The sequence below is a fragment of the Orbicella franksi genome, chromosome 6 (assembly GCF_964199315.1).
Source record: "Orbicella franksi chromosome 6, jaOrbFran1.1, whole genome shotgun sequence".
Taxonomy (NCBI): domain Eukaryota; kingdom Metazoa; phylum Cnidaria; class Anthozoa; order Scleractinia; family Merulinidae; genus Orbicella; species Orbicella franksi.
This window is the reverse complement of record NC_138150.1, coordinates 21,668,341-21,681,108: the sequence shown is the minus strand read 5'-3', so window position 1 is coordinate 21,681,108 and position 12,768 is coordinate 21,668,341. Positions and strand designations below refer to the sequence as shown.

General features: G+C 40.9%; 2 protein-coding genes and 1 pseudogene across 3 annotated transcripts; 2 read left to right on the top strand and 1 right to left on the bottom strand.

The window, feature by feature from the left end:
* The first annotated feature begins 124 nt into the window (after window positions 1-124).
* On the top strand, window positions 125-3,487 carry LOC145491276 (oxidoreductase-like domain-containing protein 1). The gene is made up of 3 exons (XM_081470446.1): window positions 125-209; window positions 1,551-1,605; window positions 2,425-3,487. Exons 1-3 carry the CDS (start codon window positions 153-155, stop codon window positions 2,673-2,675), a joined length of 363 nt encoding a protein of 120 aa, XP_081326572.1. The 5' UTR covers window positions 125-152; the 3' UTR covers window positions 2,676-3,487.
* A 1,014-nt stretch (window positions 3,488-4,501) lies between these two features.
* Window positions 4,502-8,206, bottom strand: LOC145491238 (uncharacterized; annotated as a pseudogene). The gene is made up of 2 exons (XR_014049794.1): window positions 8,102-8,206; window positions 4,502-7,987 (listed from the first exon to the last, which is right to left on the bottom strand). The product of XR_014049794.1 is annotated as an uncharacterized LOC145491238 (transcript).
* A 1,721-nt stretch (window positions 8,207-9,927) lies between these two features.
* Window positions 9,928-11,658, top strand: LOC145490034 (uncharacterized). The gene has a single exon (XM_081469125.1). It carries the CDS (start codon window positions 10,131-10,133, stop codon window positions 11,184-11,186), a length of 1,056 nt encoding a protein of 351 aa, XP_081325251.1. The 5' UTR covers window positions 9,928-10,130; the 3' UTR covers window positions 11,187-11,658.
* Window positions 11,659-12,768: the final 1,110 nt, after the last annotated feature.

Here is a 12,768-nt window from a genome sequence, read left to right as displayed (position 1 = left end):
TTTGCCGTCCGTTTAGGCTTGGTAACGACTGTTCAAGATGGCGGAAATCGCGACAACGCAGAACAGAAAAAGATGAACGTTTTTCCTGGAAAGAATTGTTGTCTTACTTGATCTGAGTACCTTTGGAGAAAATTCCGGAATTTTTATTGTGGATGTTCCGAATTGTTCGTCGCACGTTGCAAGGAAACAAGTTCTTGACGTTCACAAATGTGAGTGAAATAGGCCGGTCACTACCAAATACTTTATTTCCATACATCCCAGCCGTCCTATACAGTCGAAGCTCTCATAAGTGACCACCTCGGAAATTCGAAAAAGTGGTCCTAACTAGAGCTGTTCGCTTACAAGACTGAGCTCTCGTAAGTGACAAGAGCTTCAGAAACTCATTAAAAAATCATAAGGAAATGACTTTGAACTTTTTCAAATACCTGTACAATACTGCACTGTGCAAGATCTTTGTCAATGAATCATTAGCGCAGTGTGCAGTTTCATCAAAGTGTTGATTTGTATGTGTAAGACTCTGAATGGTCGCTTACAAGAGCTTAAAAACAAAGGAAAAGGCCAGCTGGGTAATCCCAAATTAAAAGTGGTCGCAGTCATTTACTTGAGCGGTGGCTTACGAGAGCTTTTCATTACGAAGTTAAAATCACAGTTCAAACGGGGTTTCACAAAGGTGGTCATAACTGGAGCTGGTCGCTTACGAGAGTAGTTGTTAGGAGAGCTTCAACTGTATTTCATAATTTTCCTATATATGTATTATAGGATTCTGTAACACTTTTATAATTGGCCAAAATCTCCTACATTTCCTATAAATACTACTTAAGTGAAATAAATAGGAAAATAAAGAAAGGAGGTCCAACAGTTTAGACTGAGTTTTTATTGAGTGTATTGGCTGAATATATTGTCCCCTGTGGTTTGATGTTATTCCTGGACAATGTAATCAGACTGGGAACAAGTCGTTCAAGGTATTAGGACTGCTACAACCTGTTTTCATGGTTACATAAATAATTAGATGTATTACTTATCACGTATTGTCTTCTTGTCATATTATAATGCCTGCATTTTTATAATATGACTCATATTGAGGGGTCATATCCAATATGTCACTTGAGACATTTCTTTGCAAAAATACAGGCAAGCCAGGCACATTGATTTGATCTTCTTTTGTGGACATAATTTCCAGGAGTTTTTATCTCTTTCATCTCACATGAAATGTTTGAGGTTACTAGCAGAATTGGGTCTCTAGTTTTCCTTACACCTCAAATTCTAAAGGGTGTGGCATCCCTTACCTCCAGAGCCACTTGGGTGTGGAGGACATTTGTAACACAGATCACTTAAAGTAAGACTATAATCAAATGCTGAAGTATCTTTTTTCATAACAATTGGAAGAAAGATTGTCATGACATAGCTATTGATTCTGCAAGCAGGGAAAGAAAGACTTCAGGTGGACAAACTGGCTGATGAGTACACTGATATTTAGATCATAACTTATATGTATGGATTTAGCCCTTATGGATTTAGCCCTTATGGTTTTGTCCTATCTATTTTACCAGCATTGGCAGGGTATCTATAGCATTTCTTCTTCAAGCAGAAGAATAAGTGGAGAAAGTAAGTGAAAGTCATTCAATATTGGCTTAGAAAATAATACCTGTTCAGTTATGTTCAGTTCTAAATCCTGATTTCTCATGTCTATGCATTTCTGTTGGTGTTTATTGATGGATTTAAATTCCTCATCCCTCTTTGCTAATGGAGTTCTTTTGACATAATACAGTTACAGTCACTCCAGACAAGTCTACAGGTGGCTGTTTCCAAGTCACCATTTGCCTCTAAAGGTGTCAAAGCAAGTCTTCATGTGAAACTACTCATATTTTCATTTTCATGGAACTCGAACTTATTTTTATACAAATAGTTTTGCATGATGACTTATTTCCAAAACAAAAGCAAAAGGCAACTTAAGAGAAAAAACTTATGGATCAATAAAGGACTGCCAGGACTGAAAATTCCAGTCATTGTGGTGAGGTTCATGACTGCTAATTTACAAGTGATGTGGAGGTTCTACTTTTTCTGCCATTTTCAAAGAAACAGTGAGAGAAGAACTGGAAATATTTTGCCCTACTGGTACACAAGTATTTTTGACAGAATTCAGAGTGTTTGGAAATTTTGTGAAATACTCTCATGAGTGTTATTTAGTGAATGGAAAATAAGGTGAGATGGTATATCCAATCCAGTCATCTTTGTTTAAACTTGACAAATTAAATGAGTTTGAGAGTTTCCAGTGTGAAGTCGAGGTACAGCAAGACCATATCCACTGTTTGATCAGTTTTTTTATTCTCATCACCTGTCTGTTTGGAAGTGAGTGTATGTTCCAAGAAGAAGTGAGCTGTTGATCACTCTTGGGTCTGAAAGCGCTCTGGTATTCTTTTACAGGGTCGCAACATGCTGTTCCATCATTAGAAAAAAGTGACAGCACCAACAGTCCAGAGAAGAACCCACCCATACCCCCTCCCCCTCCTCTGGAGTTGTGCTGCATGAATGGATGCCAGAATTGCGTGATGATTCAACATGCAGAAGAGCTAATGAAAATGTATGATGATGACTCAGCTGCAAGAGCCGCCTTGGAAGACATCCCAGATGAGAATTTAAAGACATTCCTCAAAATGGAAATGAACCTTAAATAACCTTAAACTCTGTTTATCATAGTGAGCGAAAGAAAAACAAATGGTTTGGACTCTTGGGAATATACACATGCAATTCTGTATCTAAATTAATTGAATGAGAGCTAAATGTCACAAATCATATTGTGGTCGTAATATTTATTTGGATTTAGATTTTATGGATAAATTGGTACTGTCAGATTGCTTATTATTTACAGCTGTATCTTGTTGTGTTCAGTTGAATATTTTAGATCACAAATTACCAATTTGCCAACTACCGGAGGATGGCAGTCTGACAGTCATGCTGTATCTAACTGGATGATGTACAGTATCAGCATAAAATGACAATTCTCAGATTACGTTAAGGTGGCTCCTCAGGGTAATCATTTATCGCATTGCACACTCTAGTGTCATGTTTTGAAAGCTGGTTTTGCATTTCGCTTTTTACACCCAGTCCTCTCAAACTTATTAAATGTAATATGCAATGATGAAGTAGTGTTTACTACCATCCCTGTTAAAATCTTGGCTTTTAGTGTTCAGTTATAAATGGTTATGCCCAAACAAATACATTTTTTACCATTCATGTGGCTGTATTTGTGATTTTATTGAATTTCCTTTGGTGAAATCTTCCAAAAGTTTCACAGTACATCATTGCTTTTTTGCGGCCATGTTGACGTCATAAAATATTGAAAAACAATGATGTGAGCGTGCTGCCGAGTGTACACAGATGACTCAGGCTTTTGTCCTCAGTGCGCATGCGATTGTGCAACTATAGGGAGCCACCTCAGGCATTGTAACAAGAATTCCACACATTGTCTGGATGTTGCTCCTGGCTCAATAAACCACAGTTTACTGTAGTTTCTGTTACTGTGCAGTTTTTGGTACAACCACAGTCATGTGTGAATTGGCAATTATCAATAAAAGTTGTGGCCTGCATGTAAGTTTAGTAGGACATATTCTGTACATATTTTGTCTCACTTTTACAGTTAGCTCTTGTTTACCGAGCTTCGGTCTGTATGGGAAAATCTTGACCAAAGTCATGAGTACAGAGTAGCTGACATTTTGCTTGTGCATGGCGATAAGCTGAACTTATATATGCCAAAGTTTGCTCTTCCTCTTTACTTTTTTTTTTTTTCTCACAAGGCTTTTTGGCACTTTCACTAATAGTTTTAGAAGAAAATAGTCAACATTTTTGTATTTTAGTTTGCAACTTTTTCACCACAAAATGTAACTGGTCTAGATTGCGGTCTAGATGAGAAAATGTAAACTGCAGTCAATGTCAATTTCAGCCAATCAAATTTGTGAATTTGGTAGTTCCTAGTTCTTGTAAGACACCGCCATATAATGATTTTACTTGCAAACTGAAAAGATTACTTCAACTGGCACTGTTAACTGTATTGGAATTTGAATGCCACGTGCCACCAAAATAAATGTGCCCATTTCAAAATCATTACACAACAGAACTGGGTTTAATCCTGTTATTATGTATTTGGTGAAAACCATGCTAACATTATAACTAGTAAGTACCTTTGCTTGCACAAGAAAATAATACTCCTTGAGCACCAAGGAGAATTGTACATGATTGTCAAGGGGAGAAAAAACATTTTGTACTAAGAGTTTTTCGCATTGTTTTTTCAATACATGAGAATAACATAACAGTTATAAATTCAAACACGGCAGTATGATTACTTCTTACAGTTCTAGTGTTTCGAAGAACATCCAGTTTTCCATGTAAAAAATAAATTGTCAACTAAGGAGCAAATGATGCTAGGCATAAAAAAGTCATCATGTTAACCATTTTAAGTGTCAAATTCAGTTGAAATGGAAGAAATCTACTGAGAATATTTACGTACACAATGTTTTTGTTTTTTAATTTGGTCACTTAATAAAACCTCAGTCTCTGATTTTGTGCTGCTTTTCCTTTGCATTTCAATACAAGCAAAGCTACAGATAAGACTGAAAACAATATCCCAACAAATATAGGAAACCCAGCCATTTGAGTTCACGAAGTAATCTGAAATCATTCACTATGTAATCTACTTCTATTGCCCTCATCATTACACGGGTAGCAACAATGTAGGGTATACACAGCCAGAACAACTTCAAAACCCCCTCTTCGGGGTCATGAACATAGTCTCTTACATACTGACCTATCAGGCTCACTACAAAAAGCACAATACATTTGTCCAACGGCATAGTGAGATTAGCGGCATTCATTCCTGATCTCTCCCAGTGTGCCCCAGAAAATGGATAATTCAGAATTTGCGACCTCCTGACAGCCATGGCCAATGAAGACGGAGATTGAAGGCTGCCACTTTGATGGTTTAGGTCTGCTTGTTGCTGTGAAACTCGTTTTAAACCTTCATCTGCTGATTGGCACAACTGGTGGCTCATGGGGAAAGACTTGGAGTAGATCTCCAGAGCTTGTTGAAAGTAGTTGGCTGCGTAATCAAGCTCACTGCATTGTTCAAATACCATTCCCAGGTTAAACATAGTGTCGCCTAATTCACAATGGTCAGCTGGCAAAATTTCCTCCCTGATGTTTCGTGCACGAAAGTGACAGTCTTTGGATTTCTGCATTTCACCAAGATCCATATACAACTGACCAAGATTACTCAGCAATTCTGCCATTGCAGGATGTTGTTCATCCAGTGTTTTCTCCCTAATTTGCAGTGCAGATTTGTAACAATCCATGGCTTTCACAAGTTGGCCTTGGGCTTTGTACATCAGACCAACATTGCTGTAGGACTCGGAAATCAAGAAATGCTCTGGAAAGTATAGTTCCTTTCTCATTTCAAGTGCTTTGTTGTGGTACTCAATCGCCTCATCAGTTGAACGTAATTCACTGTGCACGATTCCAAGATTGCAAAAGCAATCAGCAACACGAGGATGGACCGAGCCATATGTCTTTTCTGCCAAGTCCAATGCTCTTTGGTAAAAGTCCTTTGCGGTGTGGGGGTCACCTAATACACTGTGAACAGATCCAAGGTTATTAAGTGAGGCAGCAGCAGTGGCATCTTCATTACCATGAAGCTCTTGTCTCATTGTTAGAGATTTGCTGTAGAAGTCCATTGCTGTTTCAAACTGGCTCAGACTAAAACAAGCATTTCCCAGTTTGTTCAAAGAATCTGCAATCTCTGGAGTAGAATTACTTGGATTTAGGCCTTCAAGTAGATCCAGGGCTTGCTGGTGGTGATCTTTAGCCGTTTCAAATTGCCCTAGTTTCCAATAGACAACCCCTAAATTGTTCAGGATTGTAGCAGTGACAGTCATGTTGTCTTGGTTGTTGCCTTCCTCTTCGCAGTTGGCAATCTGAAGAGCTTTCTCAAAGTATGTTTTGGCTGCAGGAAGATAGCCATGTGCACTGCATATGTCCCCGAAGTTAAGAAATGCCTTTTTGTGTAGATTTCTCTCATCACTAGTTATCAGATTGTAGTTTGATGTCTCCAAATGGCTGCTCAACACTTTCAAATGGGGAGCCATCATTTTCGAAGAGAGATGAAACTTTAAATCAAACTGGAGCAGATTGTGTTCAGCAAAGGTAGATAATGTGTCAATGTAAGACTGCGTGAGCACTGAGACCTCTTCGTCACTACACTTGTCAAGAGAGTGGCTCTTGAAGACATCATGTACGACCTGGTGCACCTTTATTAGAGGTCTTGAACTATCTTCTGAGAGAAGCTGCATTAGCAGAGAGCACCTGGAAATTTCAGCAGTGGTCATGTCCTCGTCGAGGTCTGGGTCCTGCTTGGTTACAAAACTGACAATCATGTCAAGGCCAATGGGTGCTGGAGCACACAAAGCTAGAAATCGAACCACATGTTTAAATACTCGATTCTGGACCAGCTTCTGTGATGCCAGGGACACAGCTGAAGTCATTGATGACGGATAGCTCTTGCTCGTCCTTTCGTAGACCTTTTCTGTCAAATTCCGCTTCCCCATTTCCAGTTTCTTGAGGTAGTTCTTCCAAGTGGCACTGCCAGGTACAGTGCTTGTTCCACCAGCATCCTGCAGATAGCGAACATAGAGTGCTGCAGAAGCAATGGCCAAAGGCTGGTAATCTAAGGCTTTTAAAACTGAAAGTTCATCTTCCTCATCTTCGCATGAAAACTCGCAGATATCTCTTAGAAGATGCAGAGCATCGTTCGTTTGCATCCCCTGACTTAGGAACACTTCTTCGCAAAAGGGGTCACTTAATGGTATATAAATACTGTCTTGTGTGGTGACAAGTACTTGTCCGCAATCTGCCCACTCCTCTTCCTGTGGCCAAAAGCCTCTCAAGCTCTCAACCTCATCAACATTGTCAAATACAGTATAAGCAACCAGGTAGAATACTCCTTAACTTTGGCAGAAACAAGGGTTTTCAGATGCAAAATTTGGTCTCTTTCCGTCAATTTCGAGTCTCCCCCTGTGATGCTGGTGATCGAGTATTCTGTGACGCCAAGAGCACGAGCGAACTTCATGTATGAAACCAACATTGACTGTTCACTTTCAGCATTCAAGGTCATTACAAATGTACTACCGTCCTGGTTATCAGCTGCAAACTTTTCCCCAACTTGCCGAGCAATCTGACTTTTGCCACATCCTGGGTTGCCAGAGACAAAAACTGTCACAATGGAACCTTCGTCATTCTTGTTTTGCAGGTCAATGAACATTTGCATGATTTCTTCAACTTCCGCTTTGCGTTCCGTGACTGCGTGAGATGGCTTAACAGGAAGGAACATGAAGGATTGAGCTTTCCCCTGAATCTCCTCTTCCAAGACGAGAATTTGTTCTTGAAGCTTTTGTAGTGCTGCGGTTGGAAAGCTTCCCTGATTCCTTATGTTTTGCAGCTCTTTGGTGTCAAGATTCAGAACCCTAAACCCGTTTGAAACCAGCTGCAAATTAGCTTGAAAGTCAGCATCCAGAACACTGGGTTGAGAAAGGTGGGCACAAAAGCCATTGTGAAAAACTCGCAAATCGTTGATATTACTGGCAACTGTAGGACTCAACACAGGTCCAAACGAATCGGAATAGAGAAGCGCAAAGAAAAGGCATGTACAGTCCCACTCGCTTGTGTTTCTGTATCGAATGATATTTAGAAGCATCTTGTTTTTCTTCCGGCTTCTTCGCGATTCCATGCTAAAAAAGTCCTGTCTATTTTTGTAAGTGTCTTTCCATTTACCAAATCTCCTACTGTATACTCTGTCCCATTCTTGTCTAAACACTGACTGAAGTCCATCCCGAATGATCTTGTTCGTGATGTAACAGACACGGAAATAATTCAGTTCTTCCAAGGAGTACTCTTTGTCTGACATTGTTCAAGTTTATCTTGTGACCCTCTGTGACTGCTTAGTCTGTTAAAACAAATCAAGTGAGATTTTTAAACGTTCTGGTTAGAGGAAAAACCCCATGAAGGATAACTTTTGTTCAACTTAGCAACTGCAGCTGCAGATTACTGAGATTGGTACCTGTATGTCGATGTACATAATGTCTCGTGCAGTGGACATCCGCAAAGCCAATTCCAGCGCTCTGGGATGAAACACACTGAGTATTCTATCATCCCTCTACTCCAGCCGGGCGAACCGCAGGGCGATACGAGGCTATACCGGGCGCGATACAAACGAAGGTCACAAATAGGGTGGAGACGGGGGTGGGGAGGGGTGATCTCGTGCCCAGCTCTCACTGTCGGTTTGGTAAATTTAGGGGCCGAGGCCCATCTTCTCAGTGGGAAGTAGGGGGGAAGAGAGGATTTCTGGCCCTAAAAGTTTCAGAAAAGGGGATTAAATGTGTCATCGCTCATCAATGCTGCTACTAGGGATTAGGACACCAATGACGAACAATTCATGCATATCCCACTTCGAACTGAATCAGAGAGAATGCTTTTACTAGAAATGTAATTGCTCGGGTGACATCTAGTAAGTTCTCTTTGTCTGATTCCCTAACTTCCGAAGTGTTAAAAAATCGATTATGTTGTAAATTTCTGAAGAGTACGTTTGTACGAGAGTCCTCCCGAAGGCTCTCTGCTAGCGAAGCATGGCCACATCGTTAATCGACTTAATCGACTGCAAGAAACAGAAATCGCCAATATACTTGCAAAGCATAGCATGTCGTACTGGATCTCTCCAGTCTGTTTTCTAACAACTAGCGAATGATGTATAAGACCTGCAGGAATCACTACACTCGGGCTACACTTCTTATTTCCATCCGTCACATATTGTTTACGCAGTCATCAAGGATCCAAAAGTGAGGGGAGAATTTGCCGATATTCATAGCCATAAAAAAAGCCAACAGTTAGCAGTTAAGTGAAAGTCCAATAACCATGGTAACCACCTGTCTACCTGTATTATAGTGTAACACCTTGCAGTGAGAACTACCTGAAGTTGTAAGTAGTTAGGGACCGGCCATTATTTATCGCCTGGGGGGGGGGGGGGGGGGGCGGAGGATTTTGGGGAGGATCACATGGTTTTCTGAGAAACGGAAGGGGGGATCAGGCGTAATTGACAGGCACAAAGCGGGGGGGGGGGGGGGGACCAGAATAAAAAAAATGGAATTTCTGGTGGCGGTGGGATCTCCATGAATATTTAACATATAAAACCATGTCAAATGATCGCCTCCTTTTTACGAAAATATGCTATTTAATTATATAATAAAATAATCAATTGTTGTGCATGTAGTATCAGTGACAATGGATTAAAACTGTTTAATTTTTAATATTTCAAATATCAAAGTTCCATGTTTCAAATTCTTTTATAGAGAATCGAATAGAGTCAATGGAAAAGAGTCAATAGAAAAGTTCATTGAACGCGGCCGAACGACGCGGAACTATTAAAAACAACAACAGCAACAAGAAAAAATATACATATATCATAAAATGTGTTTTTTGCGTGTGACTGTTTCACCATCCTGTTCCCATTACGCTTCCATGGCAGACTCAGCCCCCTCATCCAACTCTTGGACTGCTTCTTCGCCAGTTTCTTCGGGAGAATCTTCGCCCGAGCTTAACCCTTTACCACTTTCCTTGAGACTGGTCACTACCATCTCCATATTATGGGCTAAGTCTTTGTCGAAAACGTCTTTTTCCAGGAGCCATAAAAGTGGGTCCAGATGGAGACGCCTAACTAATCTCCCGGTGAACTCTGCATTAATTGCTGTGACGCTTGTAAAATTCTTGTTGTTTTCGAGCGAATCAAAGACCTCTTCAGTTACCTCTCTTGAGGTAAGTTTTTCTAGAAGCATATATGCCCTCTGCTGTAATCTCTTCTCCTTTGCTCTTCTCCCACTGCTGTAATCCTTCTCCATCGCTTTCGCGATGCTGAGCTGGCTCGAATTCACAACTCGGATTACCGAGTACGATGCCACCGCTCGAGAGGTGACAGCGGGCAAGGCGAGGCCGAACGAACAAACTCGGCCATTTCAGACGCTCTTGTTGAAGGTGCAACGCTGGAATGGGAGAAGTACCGTCCATTCGAAGATCTCTCTGAAGACGAAATCAAGGCCATGTCTCCCCATTCCTATGAAAAGTACGAAAAAGAGCACATGGAAAAAAACGCTTGGCATGTTTGCAAGCAGGTCGCCGAAAGGATAGACGACGCTCCTGTCCTGAAGAATTACATCAGTAGTAGGCTGAGAGAGTCTTCCGAAGAGTTGTTCTTTTTTAATGCTTCTGAGCTTAATGCGTACCGAAATGCTTCAGAAAACAGTAGGGCCGAAATACCTGGTGCGGCCTATTTTAGAAAGATAGAGAGCTTTATTGAGGACCACTATGTCCGAGGAGAGCTCTTTTTTGAATTTTGTCGGGATGCCTGTAATAGCCAAAGAGATGCAAGCTCCACACTTTGTTCCTGGTGTACCAACAACAGCTGGGTGGGACCAGTAACAGAGAAAATCCCCCAGCCTGTGCCAGACAAAGAAAATCCAGGACATTTTATGGATGTGTACGAAACGCCAACAACAGATCGTACTCCAGACGATTATCAACCGAGGAAATGTCTGAAGGACTTATATGAACAAAACGCTATCTCTGCGGACAATCCAAACACCGTCGCTTCTTTCTGTGCTACCTACAATGTCGAGGAAAAGCATGTCATTGAATACCTTGGTCATCTAAATGATATAAACATCAGGAAGGATATTAGAACAAGGGAGGCTAACGAGAAAAGAAGATTAGAAGAGGAGCTAACATACAAGGATTACAGGTGCGGCACACTCATTGAGAATGGAAAAGTTGAGAAGCTGAAGGTGAGACAGCTTGACCATTACCTTAAAGAACATGGCCTGACCACTGTTGGTCTAAAGCTGGACAAGATAAAGGCAATTCGCGGTCATTACTTTAGAAAAAAAAGTACAGGCAATGGAAATGAGTTGTCCAGCAGTGAAGAAGAGAATGAAGAATCAGAGGCGGAGTCTGATGACGAGTCAGATGACGACGAGAATACCGAACAAGATCTTGTCATTGCTGACCTCGATGAACAGTCAACTGTTCGTATACCAGATCTGACTTTTGTACCAGATGAACAAATGGCTGAAGTCACGGTACAAGCACACACTGAATGAAAACCCAAAAAAGCAAAAACAAAACAAGAAAACAAGAAAAAGTGGGGAAAAAAAAACAAAGGCTGATCTAACACTACAGATCAAGAGAATAGTCGTCTCATTTCACTCATTTTTGCCCTTCCAGATGGCCGAATTACTGCTGAATATGACATGCTCATAGGTACTTGGTGGACTCTTATTAAATTTGCACTCTATTAAAAAAGTAACTTTGCACTGTTCAACCATTTGAGATTGTTATATTGCTGCATGTCAGCAGACAACAGATAATGGGATCCAGACTAGAAAAAGACACGGATCAAGAGACACTTTTGCGACTGCGGGATAAGGGCCTCATTATACTGTAAGTACATCATAGATTGAAATTCTACCTGAATGTTAAAAAACACTGAATATACACCTCAAAAGTTGAATATGGCTGCGAAGACATGGGGGGAGGATCACGACAGCTATCAACAGTGTTGAGGGGGGATCACTTCGGTGATATAACATTTAAAGGGGGGATCGGCTAAATTTCGCCGTGTTCAGCCCAAAATACTCCGTCCCCCCCCCCCCCCCCCCCAACAGGCGATAAATAATGACCGGTCCCTTAATATTTACCAGCAGAATAACTGACTGCCTATGATGGAATAGCCTAGAACAACAATGAGCTCATTGGCAGCCAATAGGGGTTTACAATTTCTAAAGGAAACATTAGATCATTTGTTTGGAGACTAGCATAAATACAGGTGTTTTGTAAATTGTTCTTGGGTTACGCCCCCGGTGGTGGGACGCCGGATACCAGCGTGATCCCGTGTTGGTTATGTTCTGAGTGCGTTGTTGGATTAAACTCTACTCTGTTGGACCCAAGTAACGGCGTATTCTCTGTCTTCCCGTTGGATTGTTTTGCTGTAATAAATCCCGAGTCCTCTAGGAGTGTGACAAAACAACTTAAGGCGGGGGTTAACATGAAGGCCATATTTTTGCTGGGTATTATGGTTTGAATGCAAATATCTCGTTCATGTTTCAAGCAGTGAAAAATCTCTCTGCTCATTTCACATAGCTACGTTTTGGGCTGTTTTGTAAATGTTTGGTGATTTTTGGGTATATTTGGGGATAAATAGTTTTTCTCAAAGGATTAGTACATTTATGGAAATAGGAAACTTTGAAGATTTGATGTTGTTTTAAAATTAGAATTTGAAGTTAGAAATTGGTAGACGTACACCAAACAGTTGCCCACCAACCCGGGGTGCCCGTTTGGGGGCCATCAACTGTCTGGTGGTGTTCCAAACCCCTTTTTATCAATTTAATCCCTCTTTAAACTTCCCAAAATTTCACTTAAATTCATGTGTACCGCCGACTTAAGCGACCTAAAAAACTTGTTATCGCACAAATTTGCATTCCGCGTGCCGGCCTAGAAACCTGGCATGGATGATCCTGCCGGTCATCTCTGCAAGAATTCGCAAACTAAAACTCTTCCCAAGAAACGTAAGGGGCTTGATTTCATTTGCCAAGTTCGCTTAGTATGAACACGACGTTATAGTCTTTTATATGACCAATTCATTATTCACGAGAGTAGGAAAATCAATTTTCAATGCTAATGGTT

Coding starts and splice junctions, on each gene's coding strand:
- LOC145491276 (XM_081470446.1), top strand. CDS start 153: ATGTTCCGAATTGTTCGTCGCACGTTGCAAGGAAACAAGTTCTTGACG. Junction 210..1,550: donor AGTTCTTGACGTTCACAAAT/GTGAGTGAAATA, acceptor CTATTTTACCAG/CATTGGCAGGGTATCTATAG. Junction 1,606..2,424: donor CAGAAGAATAAGTGGAGAAA/GTAAGTGAAAGT, acceptor ATTCTTTTACAG/GGTCGCAACATGCTGTTCCA.
- LOC145490034 (XM_081469125.1), top strand. CDS start 10,131: ATGTCTCCCCATTCCTATGAAAAGTACGAAAAAGAGCACATGGAAAAA.